Raw genomic sequence first — 24,986 nt, 5'->3', positions numbered from 1 at the left:
TTCTTAAACCAAGTGCGAACTTGAAGGCGGTTTAATATGTACTCCTCAGTGCGGCTAAGAATCGGCATGAATGAGGGCAATCTCTTGATCTAGTTTTCCTTTCCCTGTAACCATTGAATTGAATTCAAATGCGCCGGGTGTTTTCCCTTTCAATTGTGTGGTTAATTGGATGGTCATGTATTTACAGAGAAAGCAACTGATTTGGCACAAAAAGGCAATCTATTTTGGCAATTTGAAACTGAAACAAACCACACCACTAGAAGTAAACAGAAGCTTGTTCTTATAGTACTTACATCCAATACATATTTCTAGTTCCTGATGAGCAACCATGGCCGAGCATCACGCGCTGAATTATTTAGTACCGGTAAAGGCGCTATCAGTTAGACTTTAGCGGCCTCACTTAGGTTGAGCATTATTGTCACCACCGATGCCGGACATTGTTCTGATCTTCATCTTAGCTCGTTGAATATAGTTCCCGAAATGATCGGTCCCGCTGTCCTTATGCCCGGCACCCTGCGTTCCTCCAGCAGTGGACATGGTTCTGAGTCTAATCTTGGCGCGACTGATGTAATTGGACACTCGGTTGTTGACGTCCTCTCCTTTCTCCTTTGCTGCCCTACTTTGATCTTTCCTCGGGGCATTTCTTGGTTCCCCAGAAGTCTTCGGGGTCGGGACTTTCTCGGATTTGGGCTTAACTTTCTCCTCAACTTTCCTTGCGCCGGAGGTTTGGCCGACGGCTAGCTTCGAAGGAGATGCCATCTCTGTTCTAGGCGTTGCTTTCTCTACGACAGCGACAGCAGATGCTCCTGGTTCGGTCTTTATTGCAACTTCGACTGCGAGGTCTTTTGAAGGGAATACCTCCTTCTGCGTCAACAGGCCACGTCCCTGGTGAGATTCAAAGACCAGCGTCTCGACCGAGTTGGACTTTGCCTTGGTCTTGGTCATTTCAGGAGACGATTGCCTCGCAGGCTCGACCATGGTGGGCATCATTCCCACCTGATTGTTCTTGTGAATAGGCACCTCGACGCCAGACGATGCTTCTTTATTGTTCGCTGGATTCGGCGGATTCGCATACACAAACTCGATGGCAACCGCTTCGGGAGCGGCAACAGATAGCGGGTACATCGGGGCACGACGAATGTCTTGGAGATGGGAGGTTGAGTAGGAGTGGTTCCTTTCCATCTATAGGCGTTTGAAGGGAATGAAGAAGGCCGAGTGTGTGATATGTGAACAGAAGACGGGGAGGGCCGGAGAGCTCTACATTCCAAGTGCTTGTTCAGGCGTGTTATATACCCGAGTCATCTGAGGAAAAATAAGGCCTAAAGATTAAACCACCTTAATGAGAAAGGAACATAGAGTGTGATGATGCAGACAGCACTTGGTTGCGTGAAAGATCAACAAGATGATCAAAACGAGAATTAAACACAAGAATATCAGCAAGAGAGCTGGCTTTTCCCGTATTTCACAGTGATTTGACGGTTTAGGATCAAATTCCCACTTTATTTGCCCATTAGCTATCCAGGAAAACTAGAAGGGGAATCTAACAAAAGCATTCTAACACAGCAAACTTGGGATTGGCGGACCTGTTGCTACCGCTTTGGTCACAGCAACCTACTAGAAACCGTGCACAGATGAAAGGAGTCAAAAAGCGATTCCGATAACGATGACAAGCAAAAATGAGATTCTGAGTTGGCACCAGACGCATCGTCAATCTAACGAATAAATTGTCTATTTATTCCGACTGTACCAGAGGCATCAAACTCAGAATCAGTGGATTAAATGGCTGAGTAGCTTCAAGTTCACCCTCGCAAAAGCAACATTTTGCAGGTGCAACTCTTACATCAGGAATGTATTCAAGTTCACTGCTGACAATGTCTAATAATAAGGCCATGTTAATAAGTTACAGCCCATGAACAGCCACCAATATGATAAAATTGTCGGGATAAGCAAATTGTAGAGGATGGAACAGATAGTCCCAAAATGGTAGAAGCAACAGAGACCCGCACAATTGCTGCTGGTGACTGCATCAAATATACAAAGACAAGCAACAACTAACCTCGGACTTACTTACAATAGCGGAGGTTACCAATAGATTTCTTGTTGAGAGACATAATGTGGGAGTCGCTGTGACATCCAAGAAGCTGGCCTTTTAACCACCAGCATAATGCAAGAATTCTGTAGTATGAAAATTTTTACATGGCAAGATGAGAAGCGATGCGGCCAGAACGGAATTTAGCCTTCTGAACCTTGATTACATCCGAGTTTATGAGATCCAAACTGCAATACAATTATTTCAATGGCGGAAGGTTTTCACAGCTTGCTCAATCCGCCGCCGACAAAGTGGACAATTTGTCAAGTGCGATGAGCATGTTGTACAGCAACACATATGCCCACACCTGTTGAAGAAATGCATGTAGCATGCTAAGTACAAGTTAAGAAGTCAACCAGAAGAAGCAAAGACGAAACATCTCAGAAGGGTCAATTCTACTCCAACATGCGCTACGGGAGAGATGCTTGTTTTTTAGGTCATGGAAAAAAGTTAAATGCCTCCGACAGGGATTTATTTCTTTTTATATTTTTTATAGATACCTCCGACAGAGATTTATAATGTTGAGTATAATGGAGCAATTGCCCATAGCATATTGCCAATTAGGACCCCAGAAAACATCAGAGGCCAAAACTTAAAACACAAAAGTTGGCAGAATAAAGCTGGAGCATCGGTGTATTACAAAGCTACTATAATTGTTACAAGAGTACACAGTTATGTACATGCTATCTAATTAATATTGTGCACTGCAAAACCTGCACATGGAAATTAACCAATAAAACTTTTTCCAGGACAATGAAAATCAAATCAAAGCTTTTCCTCCTCTTCACGGAGCACAGCCACCTAGACCCCCCGAGGCTCGCAGTGGCCATGGAAGAGTGGAACCATCTGGTTGGTAATGGTATGTAGGGTCATTCCAATAGCAAGAAAAGATGCAAATGCACCATCTACAGCAAACTCCAATAACATTCTAACTAATAAAGAAAAGATTGCTTACGGGACAAAGACGGAATTGTACTCCTGCTCAAGGCATATGACACAGAGATCTGGCATTGAACGGTCTCTCTTAGCATTGTCTGGTGCACTTTTGGTCTTTTCATCTGTACCTGAGAAAAAATCATAACCATCACTATGCGAATAGATCATTGTTTTAAGTAACAATTATGTAACACAAGTTACCGTCAGTATCTTGTCCTGCTCTCCTAGCAGCAGCTGCAAGAACCCTGCATGGAGAAGACTTAATCAACATTATGCAGAAAGAGAGAACAATAACCGAGATATGCTACTGATAATCAATCAGTCTCCAGAAGGAAAATCATCTGATTGGTTACCAATGGAAAAGAAAACAAAAAATCTCATGTAAAACTAGGAAATAAATCAAGAAAATAAATAAGAGGAGAGACATTCAGAATAAGTAGAAGAGCCATTTGACAACAAACCAGAGACCACCCAGCAAAGATAGCAATTTGAGCTAGATAAAAAAAAAAGGTAGAATATTTGAAAATCAATCGGTGTGAGGAATAAATGTCAAAACTTCTAGCAATTGTCTTGAACGATAACTTCTTGATTTCATATTAAACATAAAGGTCCTGTCATCCACGACCGGATTTAAGACAAAAACAAGTGTGTAAGCTGACAAAATGAATGTAAGCAACGTCATATTCGACAGAAGCGTTGAAGAAACAAAGACACCTTCTGCTTCCTCAAACAACGAAGATAAGATTGTGTGAGAACATGACTTTATCATTGCAGCAAACTGTACTGCATCACCCCACGGTGCTCCACTCTGGTTGCTTAATAAAGGTGTGTTTGACTCCAACGCTCACAGACACCCAAAAACTTGACAGCGATTTTGCTAGGCAAGGATGCTCACAATCGAAGATGAGTCTCACAAAGGAAGACATTCACAGTAGATGTTGTTAAGGTTTTAAAGGACCAAAACTGGGACATTTTGCTAAAGACAAATGATGACAAACACTGAAATGAATGGGATGTGCTCGTCAGAGACAAATGTGGAGGATGAGCTCATGACCAGAAGGACTGCTTGCGATGATGATGACGGAAGGCTGACCGAGATGAAGAAGAACAATGGCCCACAAGAGAGAAATCGTAACTGACAGAGGAAGGTCATCCAGTAGCGAATGGTGGCGATGAGCATAGCAGAACGCATGACTCTCCAGATCTGGATGACCTGGGTTCGCAAGGAGCTCCTCCTGATGACGGGAAGAAATCGAAAAGGAGAGAAGACAGCAAGGGACAAAGCTTGAGTCCTTGCCAGAGAAGAAGATTTTGATGTGTTACCGAAGACAGGCTCGAAAAAAGTAACAGCGAACGACTGAGTAGAGCTTGCAACAAAAGGACATGATAGTTGGCTTAATGGAGAAGACAAAAACCCTTCTTCTTTTCTTATGACTAACAGCAAGAAAAAACAGTTGTGTTTTGGCATACTAGGGTCATGATTTGGGTCCCTCTCTCTTGGTGACTCTAATACCATAGAAATATTTTAGGATCTTCAAGAGAGAGCGAGAGAAATTCACAGGGTACATCTTTACAAAATAGATTGACGAAAGGGTACATAATATAGCTCGATTTATAGAGCACAAGAGTTGCTAACAAAATCCTAATTTCCGTATTCATGACCACCTAGTAACTCCTGACAAATATCCATAAATATAGTTCAACAAAATCCATGTAGCCAAGAATAACATAAGTTGAGAAGAAGAGGAAGCAACAAAGACCAGTCATCAGATAAAACTTTGATGTTAACTAATAGAATGGAAAGTGCAAAGAGAAGGAAATAGCTAAATATATCTCCACCCAAAAGTCCAGTGTTGAACAAAATAAAAAGACATAAGAAGGCTAAGATTGGCCTAGGATTTTGTGAGATGCAAAAAATAGCCATCCAATCTTAGTCACTCGCACAGAACTTAAGGCTAACAGTTATTATCTGTATGAGTATGGCAGATCCATGATATGTCCAGTCCATCAAATACTTCAGAGCAAGTTTAGACAAATGAAGAAGCACCAATGAATGATAATTTTGACAAATCAATGCTTTCCATTTCTTAAAATACAAGCTTCACTAAATATACCTTCGCTGCAATTCCCAGCGTCGCTTTCTCTCCATGATGTATTGGATAGCTCGTTTTGCAATCAAACAAATGCCGAATACTGTAAACCCAAAGGAAGCATACCTATACCACCTGTTCAAACTTCTAGTTAGCTTGCATAAGAAAGAAAGAGAGAAATTATTGAGGCCACAGTTGTTCACTAGTATAATTACCTAGCCCATTTGCCAAGATTTGAAATGAGCTGGTCAATAGTTTTAGGAGATACATAAAAGGGCCCCTTGTGTGGTCTCTGGATCCGCACCGTCCCAATATCATCTTTGACGGCCTGACTTCAAGCAAAGAAGCAAACATGGTCAATTCATAGAAGAAACAATACCAAATGGAGTTGGAGTGAGAAATGCCTTGACAAAGTAGACAATTTGAATCCTATACTCCGAAATTGTTTGCACATGTACAGGTAGCACCCCCTGGTACTCTTAATGAATCTGCCCCAGTTCATCAATATATATAGGGGACGACTTTTTGTTGTTTGATAGGTATATAAGTATAGAACTTGAAGTACTGGATTTAAAATTTGAAGCATTCAGGAGCAACAATTCAAACATCTCACTTAAGACAACCTAAACTCATAAAAGTGTCGCCATACTATACATGATGACTACACCTGATGCAGTGACTTGATTCTTCAGACGCTTAAAATGCTCACACACAGACAGAAGTGACATTTTTCTAGAGTGTGTTAGTAATTTCTCAGTTGCTCCATTAGTTTGTGCTTTCTCAGTTATTGGCTTTAGCTATTGAGTTCAAGCCTGCCCATTGGAGGGGCTTAAAATGTAAGTTAACTTTACTGCATTGCTCATTAGCGATTAATTTAGAGAAAAGCCACTGGCTGGTTATTAGCTAAGTAACACAAATCCTCACGAAGATCTACATGCGTCATATTTCAATAAACTGCTGATTTTCCTAATAAGTGGCTATTTTTATCCTAATGATGGTACAATCAATTGACAGTAACATTCCTTTTTAAGGAGGAGACAGGAGGATGTACATTAATTCTCTCAAAGCTGCCAACTACACAAATTTGATGATTTAACTTAGTATGAAATTGTGATTAGTCAGACTCGGTCAGAAATCAGCTCAAGAGCATAATAAATGTAAGATTTATGGGGGATACTTTTTTTGTAGTAGAAACAAATCTACACAATCAGTGACCCTTACTCCCATCATATTCATTTTGTAAAAAGGTTTTCTTGGTGAGGTTAATGGAGCGCATTATACAGACCACCATAGGCTCTAACTACCAACTTAAACAAGTTCAATAAATCAAATTTAGCATAAATTTGCAGCTGGCTCTATACAATGCTCATAAAATCATGTGCCCTGAAGTCCGAGAAATTGATGTCTTTTTCATGGGAGGCAAAATCAGCATTATCAACTGAACAATACAGTGAAGAGCATACTAGCATAATGTTAGTTACTAACTCACAGTTTAAATACTTCTGAGTATACAAGTTGGTTTTACTACATCACAGGCTTAACAAGATTTTTTTTATCGTTTGTGTTAACATTATGAATTCGTATTCAGCAGCAGCTACCAGTTATCACACAGCATCCAGGTTACAAATTGGCAACCTAACATTGACCCAATCTTATTCAGCAGCAGAACCATTGAACTGCAGTTCATCCTAAAGCATTGAAGTTACAAACAATACGGTCCTTCACAACACTGTTTTCAGTCGCTTGATTGATACTCAATCACATCCAATATTTCACATCAATACTCATGTCATTAGAAACGACACCAAGTACTACTTGAAATGCCCAATAAAACTGCTTATCAAATGACAACATGTTGGTCAATCCATCATTATCAAACAAGTAGCTGCTAAGTTACCAATGTTTCATCTTTAAGCATATAACAGCATGAGCTCATTAAACTACACAAGATGGCAGAAAACCTACCTCACCAACAACAGTCAAGGAGGAACCAACAGGTAGAACGCGCTCAATCCTCTTGACCCCAAGCATCTGGAATAAAAACAGAAGATGAATAGATGGAAAAAGAATCAAGTGAATCCTGAATAAGCTTGGCTTATGGTCCATCAACAAAGTCTTGGCTAAACAGGAAGCCATGAGACAGACAAACCTTGAGACCCTGAAGATAATCTAATGTTCCTCGTACAAGAGATCTTCCGGACTCTTCAAACACTTCACTTGCAATGTTTAGTTCAAAACCTGAGGCTCCTCGGGCCCCCACTACATGCACACGGCTAGTACCATCATCCTACGCATATGAATAAGACATAATCAAGGCCTATTTTTAGATCATCATTTGGACATAGAACAGAAAGCAAGATGTTCTCAAAAAGTAGAAGAGAAAGACTCCAATCTTTCTAGACAAGACAAGCTCGCAACTAGTCAGCTATGCAATCAGTATTAAGCAAACTTACTTGGACCACCAAATAAAAGTGAACAAGAAAGTTAAGAAAAGCATGAGACATCAGCCATTCCTCACCAGGAACCAGGGAACTTCTTTACTCATAGATAGCATCAACGCAGAGTCTTGAATCCAAGAACCAGCATCATTGTGCTTCAGAAAGTGTTGCTCTGCCTGAGAACAAGTCAACAACATAAGTATCACATAGGAAAGAGTATAACAAATGACCAAATAAGTAAGTATTACAATCAAGTGAAAGCTCATTACCGTCTCCTCCACTATCACACCTCGTAGACCACTATACTCACAATTAATTGGCATGTCAGAGCCAACTCTTCCAGAAAGTGTAACAACCAAAGGTAACACCTTACATTCCGTATCCAAAAGCTGTGCTGTTCCAGGCAAGGGGAATGTAAAAACCATTTTTCAGATAAGTTTAAGTAAACAGGAACCAAGTCATTTCAGCTATTATACACACTTGTGCAGGTAAGCAGAATGGAATTGCACTCAGAAGTCACTGCTCTTTCACTTCATGACAGGAATATAACCATATGACAGAGAAAGTACACAACGCCACAACTAGAGAAAAGTAAATATGGAAAATGAGGTATGTTGAATTCTCAGAGCTTGTTTCCTGATTTCTTGATCCAAAATATGTTCAGAGTACTCCAATGACTACAACAGCAGCTACTAGAAAATGACATAGTATTTCAAAAGCATGTAGGCTGGATGATGGAAGTTTCCCTCCTCCCTTCCAGTCATGACTGACTGACTGACTGACTGAGGGCTTAACAGGGCCCTCCAACCACACCCCCCCCCCCCCCCCCACACCCGAGGTGGCCAATTGTGCAAGATATACAAATTCATACTTTTTATGCGTTGCCCCAAGTCCCGTGTCAGGTAAATGCAAAATTTATTGATATCACCCCAAACCGAACTTTCTAGGTTCACCACTCCTTTAGGCCTCAAATACTCGCAGAAATTTAACAAAAGAGATAGCCATTTCCAAAATGCTGCAGTCATAAAATTTCCAAATTACTTCGTTGGAGCACCGCGGCAAGAATGCTGGAAAATGAAGCCGAAATGCCCATCAAATTCACGAGGTGTCATAAACCACTCGGTGCAGGAGAGGCAATAAGAGCAAGGAGGAAGAGACAGAGCTCATTCTCCAAGACCTTGAACGTGCGCTCACCTAATTCCTTCAATTGGTTCACCCGAAGAACACACTTTAAAGCCTCCGCATCCCTGCGACAAGATTCAAAATCCAAACTTTAACCAACCCAATGAAAACCCTCAACAGCACATCGACAAGCAGTCACAGAACCTTCTCTTTATCAGACTCCCAGAACTTAGCTCAGCACGACATCCATAAAACTCAAACAGATTGCTAAAAAAAAACTCTACTTTATCCGAGGTGATTCGGCAGCGCACTGGAAGTACACATTACCTTCCACTGCTTCTGCCGAGAACGTACAGAGCCGCCGCGCTCAGGCAACAGCTCAGACCACCCCAGGGAATCATGTGGACGGAAGCAATCGCGAACCCTCCGTCCTCGACGCGAACGAAAACGAAGCCCAGAAACCCCGAGCAGGATCAGCCCGGAACGAGCCAGAAGACCATGAGACCTCCGGATTTCGAGGCGGCGAGAGAGCGAAGCCGGCACGAGCGAGCTCGTCGAGCGCGACGGCAGCGAGGTCGCAGGGATCAAGGAAGAAGAAGAAGAAGCAATCGAAGGATTCAGCGGGGAGAGAGAACCGGATACAAGGAGTGGAGGTGAGGATGAAGGAACTGTAGAGAGAGAGAGAGAGTATCTTGTGATGCACGTAGGGGTGAGCATCGGTCCAGAGTCAACCCTGGCCCGGCCCAACTCCGATTTATAGGGAGACTGGATCGGTCCTTGATCTGGGATCTCTGGATCAGCATTGTGTGGATTGGTCCTCGATCCAGGTAATTTAGGATCGGTCCAATCCAGATCAACCCGAACTATATATATTATATATAATATATCTAAAATATATATTATATATTATATATTTAATATATTATTTATAATTTTTTTTATGTAGAGAACCCAAGTGAAACTGTGAAATGGCGTGAAAAACTGACCAAAAAAGAAAAAGCGGGAAACAGCTCTTACGCGTCCAAAACGGCGTTACTCACGGCGTCATCCTCCGGTACTTGACAACTTCTTCTCTTTAGTCTTCCCTGTACAGTCTCTCTTCAGTCTTTTTTCACGCGTCCAAAACAGCATTACTCACGGCGTCCTCAGTCCTCCTCTAATACTGACAACTTCTTCTCTTTAGTCTTCCTTGTACAGTCTCTCTTTAGTCTTCAGACTCTTCACTTTGCCAAAATTGAAGAAAAAAACTTCCCACTCGCCCCGTTCGGCGCTCGCCTCTGGTCGCTCGAAGCTTGCGCCGCTCGCGCCCCGTTCGGTGCTCGCCTCTGGCCGCTCACCTCGCTCGCCTCGCTCACCGCTCGCCTCACTCGCCGCTTGTCGCTCGCCTTTCTTCGCCTTGCTTTCCAAACCCATGTATGTTCTTGATTTATGTTGGATTATTATTTTTCCACTTTTACTTCACGTATCTAGAGCTGGGTTTGTGGGCCTACTCTGGTGCACTCTTCTCACCTTAACTAGAACGAAGAGCTGATTAACGGACAATGCAAAGCTTTTTTTGAGCTAGAACATGCCTACTTTGACCCCCAGTGAGTTTCTTGGTTCAAAATTTTCTCATTTCTTTCAAAATCTCACTCTTTTCCCGGCTCGCGACCAAACCTCCAACACTTCTCAGGTTTTTACCTTTGCTCACCAAGAGGGTACCCTTGGGGGGGGGGGGGATTTTGGGTGCCTTCCCGATCGTTTGGGACGCGCGATCTATGGTTGGAAAGATCGTCGCGTACTTCCACTCTCTAGTTGAAGGTTTTGGCTATTTTTCGCTGGAAATTTGTGAAAAATTCATTTTCTCTCAAAAGGGTGAGTATGGAGTTTATGGGTTGAAGCTGGTTTTTTTTTAGTTGATTGTTGGGGTCATTGAGAACTCTCTCAAGTGCATCTTGTCTCCAAAGTTGTATGCTTCAAAAGAGTGCTTTATTGTGCTTGTCTACTGAATTAATCTAGATTTTGGTCGGTTCTTTCCCACACACCAAGGCTGCCAACTTAGCTGCTTCACCAACTTTCTGACTTTGTCTGATTTTCAAACTTGTATAGTTGCTAAATTGGTTGATTTAGTTGAGATTTCCGTTCCCCTTCACCAACTTATCCATGGCCAAATTTTGTCTGTTTGTACATCTAATGATTTCCTTTCACCTTAGCCAGAGATTAGGCTGATTGGGCAGCTGAATAGGATATGGTGGGGCAACGAAGTTGCTAAGCAGCTTTGAATTGTGGCCAACCTCATGACGTTCTTTATAATAGGACAGAAATTTTACAAAAGAGATACACCCAAATTTGACGAGAGGCGAATGCGATTGGCTCTAAATTGACATGACTTAACTATTTTATGATGCATTTGTCATCGTGATTAGAATTGCATAGGATGCACTTGTGAATTTTTACCATTTTGTCCTTATTCTATTGTTTGCTGCATATAGTTTGATGAATAGCTATTTGATGTTGCCACCTCAAAAATGAAACCGTAGCTGATATTTGTTGTTTTGTCAGTGAGTGCAGTGCTGAAGCTTACACGCCGGTACTTAAATATTCAGGTGAACTTGATGAATTTAGATAATATGTCATTTGAAGTGGAGGGATGTCACGAGATCAATCCCATGATAGAATCACCTAGCCATGGATGTGAAGAAGACTTAAAAGAGTCAACCAAGGTATCCACTAATCATCCTCCTCTTTGTAAGAAGCGAAAAACAGATAAATCAAAATTTATTGTGTGGGATAATTTTTCGAGAGTCATAGATAAGAAGACCCCAAAAACATGTTTGGTTAAGTGCATTCATTGTGGGAAGGAGTACTCATACACTGTTAATAATGGTACTTCAACAATGTTGAAGCACTTGAAAAGGTGCAACAAGTATCCTCCCAATATAGATAAGAGGCAAAAATTGTTTGCACCATGTGATGCAAATGTGCTTGCCAAGTTAGGGGGAGATACCGGTGTTGGTATCGATAGTGGTAATGTCTTAACGACATGGAAATTTGATCAAGACCGATCTAGGTACATGCTTGCTCGAATGATCATCGTCGATGAACAACCATTTTCTATGGTTGAGCGTGTTGGGTTTCGTGATTTTGTTACTAAGATACAACCTCTCTTCACACATTTGTCACGATTTACAGTGGCTAGGGATTGCATGAAGTTGTATATGAGTGAAAGAAGTTGTTTGAAGACTTTCTTTGGTAAGCTCAGGTCAAGGATTGCACTGACGACCGATACATGGACTTCCATTCAAAATCTGAACTATTTATGTCTTAGTGCACATTTTATTGATGAAGACTGGAAATTGCATAAAAGGATCATCAATTTTGTGGTGATACATAGTCACAAGGGTAGGGAGATTGAGAAAATAGTTGAAAAATGCATATATGAATGGGGAATAGAAAAAAAACGTGTCTACAATCACAGTGGATAATGCTAGTGTGAATGATGTTGCCATTGATTATTTGAAGGATAAATTTTCAAGAGATGGGTCATTGGTCTTAGCTGGTGAGGCTTTATACATGAGGTGCACTGCTCATATATTGAACTTGATTGTAAAAGATGGCTTGTTTGAGGTACGTGATTCTATTGCATGTATCCGAAACATTGTTAGATATGTGAGGAGTTCTCCCATGAGAGCTAAAGTATTCCAATCTTGCATTGAGGCTAAAAGAATCACTTACAAGGGGTTCGGTTTGTCTAGATGTTGCCACTAGATAGAACTCCACTTATCTCATATTAGACACGGCCATAAAGTTCAGAAAAGCTTTTGAAATGATGGTAGAAGATAATTTGTCTTTCGAAACTGAGTTTAACAATGATTCTCCTAAAAATGAAGATTGGGAAAATGCCATTGTTCTTTCCAAATTTCTGAAACAGTTTTATGATGCTACCAATCAAATGTTAGGGAGTTTATATACTACTTCGAATGATTATTTTGAGGGGATAGCTTTTTGTATAAATATTTGAAAGATGCGAATAATGCTTTGGATCCTAAGCTTAGAGCTATGGGTATGAAGATGAAGGATAAGTTTGATAAATACTATGGGAGTTTGGATAAAGTAAACATGATAGTTTTGGTTGCGGTGGCATTAGATCCTACAAAAAAGTTGCATTATGTGAAGTATTGTTATGAGTAAATTTATGATAATGAAGCAAAAATTGATGAGATGTATTAATAGGTAAATTACGTGTTGGAGCGTTTGTATGCATTTTATGAGCAATTTTTTCTTGGTCATGGTCATCGATATTTGGGTGGTCAAAATATGACTATTAGTAGTAGCAGTGCTTCCAATACCGATGGAAATGATGGGAGCGATGAGGTTAACATCAAAGTTTGGCGGAAAAACTTTTTCCATAAAAAAAAAGGGGGCGTGATGACAACAAATCGGAGCTTGAATGGTATCTTGAAGAGGAATCTAAAGATATTCTTGATCTTGACATTTTGATGTGGTGGAAGAGTACTGGTTCGAAATATAAAATCTTATCTTTAATAGCTCGGATGTTTTGTCTATTCCTATTACTACCGTTGCTTCAAAGTCAGCTTTTAGTATTTCGGGCCGTGTGCTTGATGGTTTTCAAAGTTCTTTGACTCCCAGAGTGGTGGAAGCTTTAATTTGTACTCGAGACTGGTTGAGAGCTGCTCGCATGCCTATTAATGTTGAAGAGTGCATTGAAAATGCTGAAAAGTTTGAATTAGGTAAGCTTAAATTATGCATATTTCTTTTTACTTGTTAATTCTTTTGTATATCTAATGAACAAATTCTTTTTTTTAGATATGGATTGTCTTACCGAGGAGATTACCATCAATAAATAGAGCTTGCACATTGAAGTTGAATGGATATAATGGTGAGATGTTCTATCAATAGCACTAATAGTAATTTCAATTTAAAACTTTTGTCAAGTATTAATTATGCGAGTCGTTTGTTTTGTTTCCAGGTGTTCAGAAGTTGAAGTGAATTAACAAGAAGAGAAGTTGTGTATTCATGGTTTATATTAAGTGTTTTGAATTTCTTATGGTTTAATTGTATTTCACTAGTAAGTTTCAGCTGCACTTTGCTTTTCAGTTTGTGTTAAATGGTAGAAGTTTTTGAAGAGTAGAATTGCAGTTGCTACGATGATTTGCTAGTCAAGTGGTGTGAAGTTCATTTTTTGGTTGATTGGACTCTCCTTGATCGAATGCAGGAAAACGTTTTTGCATATGGTGTTACGAGTATTATTGACGGATGATTACATGGACTTCCCATCTTGTCCCATATTTCTATGAGCGGTCTTAATCGTTTTTATGGTTTCTTGCTTTTAGTATATGTGAAATTTCTATTGTTGCCTTTATCTTAAATTTGTTAAATATGTACTGGTATTTATATTTTGGTTGTACAATGCCGCATTGTCGATGGATATGTAATTTGAAATAGTAGGTTTGCTTTTTCAAGGAGTACAAAAAATGAAACAAAAAAATTATCGGTTGGTCCCGAATTGACCCTGGAACCTGACCGAACCCATTGGGTCGGTCCGGTCCTCGGTCCCAGGCTCAATTGGGTCGGTCCTCGGTCCCAAAAATTGAGGACCAACACTGTGCGGGTTGGTCCTAGGGTTAGGGGGTGGACCGGCACAACCGGACCATGCTCACCCCTAGATGCACGAACAAGAGGGGACACGAAGTTACAAAGCACATCAAACTACGAACGTTAGATAATTTCCTTGATTATGCCCAAGAAAAAAAAAACCATACTTCTAACGGGGAGGACAAACGACGAAAAGGCCGATGATCGCCTTGCACGAACACCGATAAAACATAATCAAGGGAAGATGATATAAATGTTCTCTGAATTTTGGTCTCATGTGCAATGTGATTCATGGACTTTTAATTTGTTCGATGTGGTCCATAAACTTTACTCCGATGCGCAATATGGCCCATGAACTTTTGATTTATTCAATGTGGTTCCTAAACCTTTGATACATATTCAATCTAAATTCCTACACTTTATGAAAATGTTCAATGTTGTCCCTGAACTTGAATTAATGGAATGATGATATTGAACATTTCATGTAATTCAAGGACTACTAGGGACCACATTGAACATATTAAAAGTTCATGGACCACATTGCACACTGGGGTAAAGTTTAGGGATCATATTGAAGAAATTAAGAATTCAGGAATCACATTATATATTAAGCCAAAGTTTAGAAACCATTTGTGTCATTATCTCGATAATTAAAGATAGAATTGAGGCCTTCAATCTATCGATTAGTTTTCCGTTATCCAAGCACTGAAAAATTGAAAAACAATTTTTCGAAAACAGTTTTCCTTCAAACAAATGGACCCTTAGTTTTCTAATATTAGCTTTTGTCGTTATTTAACAAGAAAAGTGTTGCATTTTATTTTTGGCATATTTTCTTTATTTTTGTTGTATATTTAAAGTTGGAATTAGGGTTATGCAAACTAAGTTTCATGTTGAGAGCACCGTTCCGTTTGAGTGATTGGTAACTTTGTCTCCTAGGGTTTGCATGTTCAAATATCATTTTAAAGAATTTGTAAGATTTAATACTCGATTCAATCTTATTAATCCGATCTTGGGGACCCTTCAACGATCTTACATGGAATCGATTCTTATAACCTCTTAGGGTCCGTCCATGCATCACAACCATGAACCATCTATATATTATAGTTAAAAGAGACTTTATGCATAGTTATTACACTAATATTAGACTTTCTTTTCCGAATAGAAGTGTAAGAGTTTCGTCAAGAAAATCAAAAGTTCGCAAGAAAATCTTTTGAGATTAATCTAGCATTTACTATGTTTTGATTTTTATATGCGGCAAGATCGATTCTTGAACAATGGTTATGTGGTGGACAGAAATACTTCGAAAATATGCAAGTCTTTCATAATTCATTACAATAATAATAATACTTATTTTGTTTTTGGGTTAATACCACGAAAAACCCTAAACTGGTACACATTTACCCCAAACTATTTTTTTGACCATAAAAAACCCCAAACTGGTATACCTGTTACAATTTTACCCCGAACTATTTTTTTGACCATCAAAAACCCCAAACTGGTACATCTGTGACAATTTTACCCTGAACTTACCACAAAAAACCCCAAACTGGTACATATGTGACAATTTTACCCTGAATTAAAATTTTAATATTATTTTTTATTTTTTTTCGAATATTTAATTATTTTTTTCCTTTTTTTATTGTTTTTTCTTTATCTTCAACCTCGCCGGTCGCCGGTCCTGGCACGGCCAGGCGGAAGCCGACGAGGGCCGCCCTCGCCGCGCGTCTGGGCGAGGCCGTCCTCGCCTCGGATCCGGCGAGAGGCGACCTTCGCCGATATCGGGCGAGGCTGCCCTCGCTCATCGCGGCGAGGGCCGCGCATCGTGGCTGGCCTCGGGCGAAAGCCGTCCTCGCCCGCCCAGGGCAAGGGCGATCCTCGCCCGACTCAGTGAGGCGCCTCGCCGCATCGGCGAGGGCCTCACGATCTGGGCGAGGGCCACCCTTGCTCGGGACCTCGCGGCTGCGGCGACCCCCTCGCCCGACTCGGGCGCAGGTCGCCGCCTCGCCGGCTTCGGCGAGGCAGCCATCGCCTGGGCGGGCGAGGACGGCCCTCGCCTGGGCGGGCGAGGACGGCCCTCGCCTGAGTCGGGCGAGGGCGGCCCTCGCTAGATCCGGTGAGGGTCGCCCTTGCCGAGTCGAGCGAGGGCGGCCCTTGCCGGCCAGAGGTTGAAGTGAAGAAAAAAAAAAGAAAAGAAAAGAAAAAAGAAAAAAGAAAAAAGAAAAAAAATTCAAAAAAATAATATTAAAAATTAGTTGGGGTAAAATTGTCACATATGTACCAGTTTGGGGTTTTTTGGGTATGTTCGAGGTAAAATTGTCACAGGTGTACCAGTTTGGGGTTTTTTATGGTCAAAAAAATAGTTTGGGGTAAATATGTCACAAGTGTACCAGTTTAGGGTTTTTCGTGGTATTAACCCTTTTTTTTTTCTTCACTTCAACCTCTAGCCGGTCGCCGATCCGGCGACCGGCCAGAGGCGAAAGCCGGCGAGGGCCGCCCTCGGCAGCCGCTGGCGAGGGCCGCCCTCGCTCGACTCGGCAAAGGGCGACCTCGCCGGATCTAGCGAGGGCGACCTCGCCCGACTCAAAGCTAGGGCCGTCCTCGCCCGCCCGTGCGAAGGGCCGCCGCGCCGACGCAGGCGAGGGTCGCCCTCGCCGTATCCGGCGAGGGCAGCCTCGCCCGAAAGTCGGGCGAGGATCGCCCTTGCCCTGGGCGAGCGAGGACAGCCTTCGCCCGACGCTGGCGAGGGCGGCCCTCACTCGACACAGGCGAGGGCAGCCCTCGCCCGATATCGGCGAGGGTCGCCCTCGCCGGATCTGGCGAGGACGGCCCTCGCCGGATGCCGGCTAGGGCGGCCCTCGCCGGCTTCCGCCTCTGGCCGGTCGCCGGACCGGCCACCGGCCAAAGGTTGAAGATAAAGAAAAAAAAATAAAAGGAAAAAAATAAATAAATAAATAAAAATTCGAAAAAAATAAAAAATAATATTAAAATTTTAATTCATGGTAAAATTGTCACATATGTACCAGTTTGAGATTTTTTGTGGTAAGTTCAGGGTAAAATTGTCACAGATGTACCAGTTTGGGATTTTTGATAGTCAAAAAAATAGTTCGTGGTAAAATTGTCACAGGTGTACCAGTTTGGGGTTTTTTATGGTCAAAAAAATAGTTTGGGGTAAATGTGTCATAAGTGTACCAGTTTAGGGTTTTTCGTGGTATTAACCCTTTGTTTTTCATGAATTCTCTCCGCGTTTTTCGGTATTTAATAGGTATGAATCTCTCTACCACACCATCAAGTGAGTTTTCCACGACCAAATCACCATAATGTCCCATTTAATACTTAGAAATGCATATTTCTAGATCGTGGGATGCCATGATGAGACTGAAATTAAAATAGCCATTACAAATAGACCATTGTAAAGTTGAAATGATGCTAGAAAATTTCTCAATATAACGTATCGTGATATTGCTTACTTGAATACTTGAATGTTCAATTAAATTATGTTGTCGTGATGCTGGCTTACTCATGGGTCGTAATACATAATGTATGATATCGGGAAATTATAAGGCATCTTAACGCCGTGCACATATAACCGATGACTGTTAATTTGTCCTCGGAAGCTCCAAATCCGACTTGCTTGTTAGGAAGTAAAGGCCCGTTCAAGATTGTGCATGGAGCGTTCGCCTCTTACGGCTCCTCTAGGGATGGAGGTAGGCCTAGCCTGGACTTGTGCAGTGTCGATTGTTGCAGATGTGTGAGCAAAGGCCCCGTGCTATTCTTCACACGTCATATGTCATTTTTAGTCATTACGTCGTGGTCACACACACCATGTCATTCGCATGCATTGCCTTTATTTGCTACATCAATCTGCCACACTATTTGCATGTAATTTTACATTTTACATATTCATTCGCTGCATATAGCAAAAATCCACGATCACATAGCAAATGGAGTCGCTACTGTTTAAGGAACATGACATGAAAAACAGGCTCTGAAAAATTTATAATCATCTATTATTTGGGTTGTCACTGAATTAATATCATTTTGTCCAACCCTCAAAGAAATTAAGACATTGATCAAACTCGCTTGGGTTTTTTCCGATTAAAAAGAATTACCCGTCACATTTTAGATAGAATTTATCGGGAAAGATTGATTTTATATGCATTGCGGATTCATTTCCAAAGAGATTGAATTTTTCCCCCCCTTAAAAATGGTTGTCTATCATACTAAGCCGAGCTTCTCGATGCTCTCTAATGTTCGTTCTCTATGTTTGTTATTTTGCTTGTTTTCCTTTAATTGTCCGATTGACATGGTTGTGTTTACATTCGAATAATGGAAATGTTCCTATCTCGCCAGTTTTAGGTTCGCTTAACTAGAGGGAAAAGACTACTAAGTACGGTTTACATACATAGTTTTCATACGTTAGACTTGGATTTTATGCATTAAAATGTGTTAAGAAATATGTTGTGGGATATGCCTTTTGACAACCTGATTTTCAGAAAAGTGTTTTTTTTAATGGAATTAATAGAGCATGTTGAGCAAGTGGAAGCCCAAGTGGTCAAACCAAAAAGGGCAATTCTATTAGAAAAAGGAAAAACAAATATCGAGAACAATTATATTAGGTATATCGAAATTTATTCAATAAATGGATATATTAAGTAATTCAAAAACCAGTGCCGATTATTTTTTTTGGGAGTTGGATCTACATAGAACGATCTATCAAAATCGTTAATCATAGGCAAATCCATGCAAGTCCCATAAAAATTAATTTTTTCCAACTGCTCGTGACCAATTGACCATGTTCTTACCTAATTCTTACTTTTCCGGAAGCTAATTGTACCTTACGCATTGTTCATTTTAGCAAGAAAAAGAGTAAGAAAGTAAGAAATTAGGGCCATTTATTTACCGTTAACGAAAAGTTAAAAACAAATTCAAAGATCTGTATAATATTTAAATTAGAAAACATTATAGGCGAACTATCAATTCCGACCAAAAAAAAATATCTATCAACATTATGAAAGTTCAGGGCATTATTGAATAGAAAAAAGTGAGTCAGAATATTTTGGATTAATACTACGAAAAACTCCAAACTGCTACATCTGTGACAAATTTAACGTAAATCAATTTTTTGATCACAAAAAATACAAAACTGGTACACTTGCAACAAATTTACCTTCTGTTAGTTTTTGTTAAATTGAATTAATATCACAAAAAATCCCAAATTATAGTACACTCGTCAATTATCATGTACCATCTAACACAACAATTGACGGTAAAATTTAACAGAAACTACCGGGTGGTAAGGTGGTAAATTCATCACAGGTGCACGAGTTTGAAGTTTTTGATGGTCAAAAAGTTAGTTTGGGGTAAATTTATCACGAATGTACCGGTGTGAAGTTTTTCGTGGTATTAATCTAAATTTTTTTTATTTAAGTAAAAAAATCAAAGGCAATTCCGTAATTTCCTGGACAAACTTGGTCTCTTTCTCTCTCTCCCCCTTAAACCCTCCGAAGCAGCAGCATAGGCAAAAAGCAAAACGAGGAGGAGAGAGCGGAGCCACTCCCCCAGCTAAAACCCCTCTCGCTGCTCCGCCGCACGCCGTCGCGCTCTCTCCGTCCCTCTCTCGCTCCGCCGATTTCAATGGCGACCGCTGCCCTGAGACGCCGCAGTCCGACGCACCTCTCGCCGCTTCCCCCCCGAATCTACTCCTGCTGCCGGGGGATCGTCGCCGGCCGCTCAATCGCCGATTCGCTCCCCGCCGATGGCCACCGGTCCGGCGCCTCGCCCCCGTGGTGGAGATCCATGGCCACCTTCACCCGGACGTGAGTTTCGCGCTCTCCATTTGCCCGTTTCTTTCGCAATCTGGGGGATGTTATTTTATCTTCGTCATGGTTTGTTCGTTTGTTCTGGAGCTTGTCCTTCTGTTTCGATGGAACTTGTAAATCTCTCTCCTTGACATTCTGCAAGAGAATGACCGTTGTTGAACAATAGGGATCTTGACTTGGCCTGGTTGAAAAAGAAGCTTCTTTTGTTTATGCTTTGCGAGAAGGGAAGAAAATGATAGGAAAAGGGTAAGGAAAGGATGATTGTTTTTTTTTAAGAAAATGGAAGCAATTGGTGGAAGTGCTAGACTTTAATCTTCTTGTCCATGGTTAGAGGTCGGGATGATGTTGGGGCGACAGAGTGTTTGGTGAATTCGTTTAGGTACAAGTATGTATTACACTGGGAACAGTGAGCTTGAATGTGTACTGAGGTTATTGAATGGCAACTAGTGTGCGTGCTGCTATCATCTTCGAGGGAGAAATATGGCTGATCCTCACAGTGGAGACCTGTTAATGGCAGACCACGATATTGGGATTTTAGTGCATAAATTTGAATGCGGAATGGCTTTATTGTCTGTGTGTTGTTTGATCTTCTTTAGCTGATTCACTTGACATAAATCGACTTACCTACAGTGCTTTATCATTATTTTTGTGACCTGCTTTTAAATTCCTCAGAAACACAACTCTTGCCCTGCTTAGAAGTTATTTCCATTACGATATTGTCTGTTTTCCTTTTCACTGTCTTAGCTATCAATATCAAAATATGTTCTTGGTAAAAAATATGCTGCGGGCATTTTTCAGTGATGAGAGGAGAAAGATGAGCTGTTAGATTTTTTTGCAGTACAGCTTGAATTTACTTTTATAATTTTCTTTTCCTACAGAAAACCTCATGTAAATGTGGGTACAATTGGCCATGTCGATCATGGAAAAACTACGCTTACTGCTGCAATTACAAAGGTGGGTTGGGTGGAATTGCTTATGTCATCCTCTTTCACATTTCTCCTTTGTTTATTTAAAGATTGATTTTGAAAGCCTCGAATCATAAAGATGAGAAGTGGCCTAAGTTTTTCGACAATGGTATGTTTAGGTGCTGGCAGAAGAAGGAAAAGCAAAAGCTGTTGCCTTTGATGAAATCGACAAGGCTCCAGAAGAGAAGAAAAGAGGGATTACTATTGCGACAGTAAGATATCAACTGCTTGCTTAATTTACGGGCATGATTTGAGCTCTTTTATGCATCTTGATTTACTTTGCAGTTTTTTTATTTATAAACTGCATGCTGTCTGTTTAACATTGGACATGATTTTGCAGGCCCACGTAGAGTATGAGACCGCCAAGCGACACTATGCACATGTCGATTGCCCAGGACATGCTGATTACGTTAAAGTAAGATGTGAATGGACCGAACTTTTCGGTTGGAATGAATTTGGTTAAGTGTGAGAGCTATGAGAGGTTACTTTTTCAGCAAGGATATATCTCATATAAGTTCAATGTGTTTTTTGGTTGTACTAGAGAGAGAATGGTTTTAATGTCAATATTGTTGACTATTTGATATATTAATTTATAGATGGGAATTTTGTGTTTGCCATTATTCCTTGCAATATTCAACAAGTTGTTTTCATCTTGTAGAACATGATAACTGGAGCTGCTCAAATGGATGGTGGTATTCTTGTTGTATCTGCCCCTGATGGTCCCATGCCTCAGACAAAGGAGCATATTCTTTTGGCACGTCAGGTCTGTATTTTGCTTGTAAAAGCTGTATACATATCCAGCAGATTTTGAGCATGTGTGTCATTTAATATTTCTTGAGCAGCAGTATGAATAATAAGCATTTGTTATTGCATTGAGCAGGTTGGGGTGCCATCTCTTGTGTGTTTCTTAAATAAGGTCGATGCTGTTGATGATCCAGAGCTCTTGGAGCTTGTTGAAATGGAACTTAGGGGTAGGGTGCTTATGGAAGTTCTCTTGTTGGATATCTACTCTTTTCTGTTGTTGAGCTAGAAAGGTTTTACATGAACTTCAATGTTTTCCAGAGCTTCTTAGCTTCTACAAGTTCCCTGGGGATGAAATTCCTATTGTCCGTGGTTCGGCATTGTCCGCTTTACAGGGGACAAATGAAGACATAGGCAAGAAAGCTATTTTGAAGTTGATGGAGGCTGTTGATGAGTACATTCCTGATCCTGTGCGTCAACTTGATAAACCTTTCCTCATGCCAATTGAAGACGTTTTCTCAATCCAGGTGAAGTAGAAGTTCACTTGTCATCGACATAATATTGTTTGATGTTGTCTTACATCTTTACAAGAGACTACATTTATAAATATTTTAAACCCAAACCCCCACCATGAATTATGTTTGTGCACTTTGAACATTTGAAAGAAGATGCTGCTCATTTCTTTCACCTATTTAGCTGGCCGTTAAGATCACAGTACTCACTCTTTTTCAGCATAGATGCTTTTGGTCTTGAATTCCCTTTCTATGCCACCAAAAGGGGAAGTGTTACTGTTTGCTAATCTTGCAACTCTGGTTGTGTTTCAGGGACGTGGGACTGTTGCAACTGGCCGTGTTGAACAGGGAATTGTTAAAGTTGGTGATGAAGTTGAGATTTTGGGTTTAATGCAGGTGAAAATCAGGATAAATCTTCTCCTTCTTCATCTATTCTAGAGCTATTTTATGTCAGTATGACATATCATGGGTGATTGTGCTTAAATTGACCTCATCTCATCAATCAGTAAGAGGAAAGTTTGAGCCTGATGCTAAGCTTTTTGTGTAGGGTGCCCCTCTGAAAACTACAGTGACTGGTGTTGAGATGTTCAAGAAGTTGTTGGATCAGGGACAGGTGAGGTTCCGGTTCTTTCCAGACCTCTGGAGAACCTTATGCAGCAATGTTTCTGATACATCCTGTCAAATTGCAGGCTGGTGACAATGTTGGCCTCCTTCTTCGTGGTTTGAAGCGGGATGATGTGCAGCGTGGTCAGGTAAGTAATTGGGCTTAAATTATTTAACCTGGAGTTTTAATTGATAAGTTAAGTGATGTAGCATACATTCTTGTTATGCTCTAGTGATGGCTATATATTGTTGCCATTATTGTATGTGTGACCTACAGATGGGCGATTTAGAAATGATGTCGAGGCTTGTACTTAGCTCTAAATGTGTAGAATTACTTTCGTCAAAGTAGGATATAAACAATCAGATGTGACGTTATTGAGGATATGCTTTGGAGAGAAAGTGATTAGTTTCCTCTCTTTGAATAGGTCATTGCGAAACCTGGTAGTGTCAAAACATACAAGAGATTTGAAGCAGAAATATACGTCCTAACAAAAGATGAAGGTGGACGCCACACTGCCTTCTTTTCAAATTACAGGCCTCAGTTTTACTTGAGAACTGCAGATGTCACGGGAAAAGTTGAACTACCTGAAGAAGTTAAGATGGTTATGCCCGGAGACAATGTGACGGCAGTTTTCGAGCTTATTTCATCAGTTCCGCTTGAAGCAGGTATGTGGAACTCATGTTTCAATTTTACTATTCGTTGTGATTTTCATTGTAGCCGAGAACTTGGAATATGATTTCTCATTGAGCTTCTTATTAATCAATGTTCGACAGGACAAAGATTTGCCTTGAGAGAGGGAGGTAGGACAGTCGGTGCAGGTGTAGTGTCAAAAGTGATTAGCTGAGCTGAGATTCTCAAAGTCTGAATTCGTGAAAGCAAATCCTGAGTTTTGAGACGCAAAGTGCGGCAATTACTTTCATAGCCTGCGGGTTTACTTCTGATGTTTTTGCCTAGCACTATTTATAGCAATTGCTAGTGGTGTGATAAAGTGGACTAGGAGGAAGCTCAACTGAAATGTTAGTTTCATTGCAAAGCTTAGTTAGTTGCACATGATTTTGCTCTTCCAATAATTTATAACCGCATTTGTCCTGTCTAAACAACGTTTTTCTTTGAGTTGTAGCATGGATGTGGCTCTGGAAGATATATCTCTCCAGAGCTACATTCGTTGGCTAGTGGAAATTTCGAGACCACTAGGCAAGTGTGTTCTAATAATAAATTGCATCGATCTCATGGTTATTATTCGTTGGTTAGTATTTCGATGAATAGGGCAAGTGAGCTTGTGGCGATACAGCTCAGGGTACGCGCCGCCACCCACAGGATTCCAATTATTCTTATTATGATGGTCGGGGGCATTGTTATTCTCGTGGCTTGTCAATCTCACTAATCGCTTTTGTGACGATGCACCGGGTTCATTGGAGTATTCACTGCCCGATGCAAGCTTTCTAGCATAGCCCTCCTCGGGTGGAAACTCCTTTATAGTGTGAGTTGCCATATAATATAGTGAGGGCATGTTTTGTGTTTATTAATTTTTGAGATTAATGTATTGGAAGTTTTAAAATTTGTCACGAAAATGCGATTTCGTTTTAAAACTTTTAAAAAGTATAATCAAGTCCTAAAACTTGTTACGAAAGAGCAATCGGGTCTTGAAACTTACAGAGAAAGTGAAGTGAAGCAAGAGTTAGAAACAGAGTAAGAGAGGGACCGAGACAGAGAGAGTGAAGTGAAGCGGAGCGGTGGATTTGAACAAAAACAGAGTTTAAGAGAGAGCGACGGCAGGAGAGCGTGAGTTCAGAGCAACAGCTTCAGCCTTAGAACATTGCAAAAAGCTTCTACAACCAAATTATAGAAAGAAAGACCCAGCAAAAACTTCTGACTCCACTATACGTAATATGATAATTTGACATGTTAATCTTTTTTCATAAACATCCATCAAGTTAATTTAAGATACGTGATCCGAATTCAGATTTACCAAGCATGTGCATAACATGGCAAAGATCATCTAAAAACACCTCGAATCGAGCACGTGCGAACGAAATAAATAGTACTACGAAAGGCCTTTACTCATATATAACTAG

The 24,986-nt window shown here is 40.7% G+C and overlaps 2 protein-coding genes across 5 annotated transcripts; one reads left to right on the top strand and one right to left on the bottom strand.

Annotated features, from left to right (window-relative positions):
• Positions 1-200: 200 nt before the first annotated feature.
• Positions 201-9,375, bottom strand: LOC115681810 (E3 ubiquitin-protein ligase SP1). 4 transcript variants are annotated; one of them, XM_056314497.1, is made up of 12 exons: positions 9,003-9,375; positions 8,748-8,800; positions 7,823-7,947; positions 7,634-7,729; positions 7,265-7,402; positions 7,081-7,146; positions 5,331-5,443; positions 5,140-5,250; positions 3,227-3,270; positions 3,045-3,153; positions 1,379-2,396; positions 201-1,302 (listed from the first exon to the last, which is right to left on the bottom strand). In XM_056314497.1, exons 1-11 carry the CDS (start codon positions 9,074-9,076, stop codon positions 2,294-2,296), a joined length of 1,032 nt encoding a protein of 343 aa, XP_056170472.1. In that variant the 5' UTR covers positions 9,077-9,375; the 3' UTR covers positions 201-1,302; positions 1,379-2,293. The 4 variants fall into 4 exon arrangements, with proteins under 4 accessions (XP_056170472.1, XP_030461748.1, XP_030461753.1 ...); XM_030605888.2 differs by having other exon boundaries at positions 2,057-2,396; XM_030605893.2 differs by having other exon boundaries at positions 7,823-7,942; positions 9,003-9,091.
• A 10,430-nt stretch (positions 9,376-19,805) lies between these two features.
• LOC115682950 (elongation factor Tu, mitochondrial) lies at positions 19,806-24,000 on the top strand. The gene is made up of 12 exons (XM_030607320.2): positions 19,806-20,086; positions 20,968-21,043; positions 21,174-21,266; positions 21,395-21,469; positions 21,713-21,817; positions 21,935-22,025; positions 22,117-22,322; positions 22,620-22,703; positions 22,855-22,920; positions 22,997-23,059; positions 23,336-23,576; positions 23,685-24,000. The coding sequence occupies exons 1-12, from the start codon at positions 19,905-19,907 to the stop codon at positions 23,753-23,755; spliced, it is 1,353 nt and encodes a 450-aa protein (XP_030463180.1). The 5' UTR covers positions 19,806-19,904; the 3' UTR covers positions 23,756-24,000.
• The last annotated feature ends 986 nt before the right edge of the window (positions 24,001-24,986 follow it).

This window comes from Syzygium oleosum, unplaced genomic scaffold (assembly GCF_021117445.2).
Source record: "Syzygium oleosum isolate NSW1041296 unplaced genomic scaffold, Sole_v2.1 Sole_v2.01, whole genome shotgun sequence".
Lineage (NCBI taxonomy): Eukaryota > Viridiplantae > Streptophyta > Magnoliopsida > Myrtales > Myrtaceae > Syzygium > Syzygium oleosum.
Note: the sequence above shows the minus strand (reverse complement) of the source record. Positions and strands in the feature narration are given on the sequence as shown.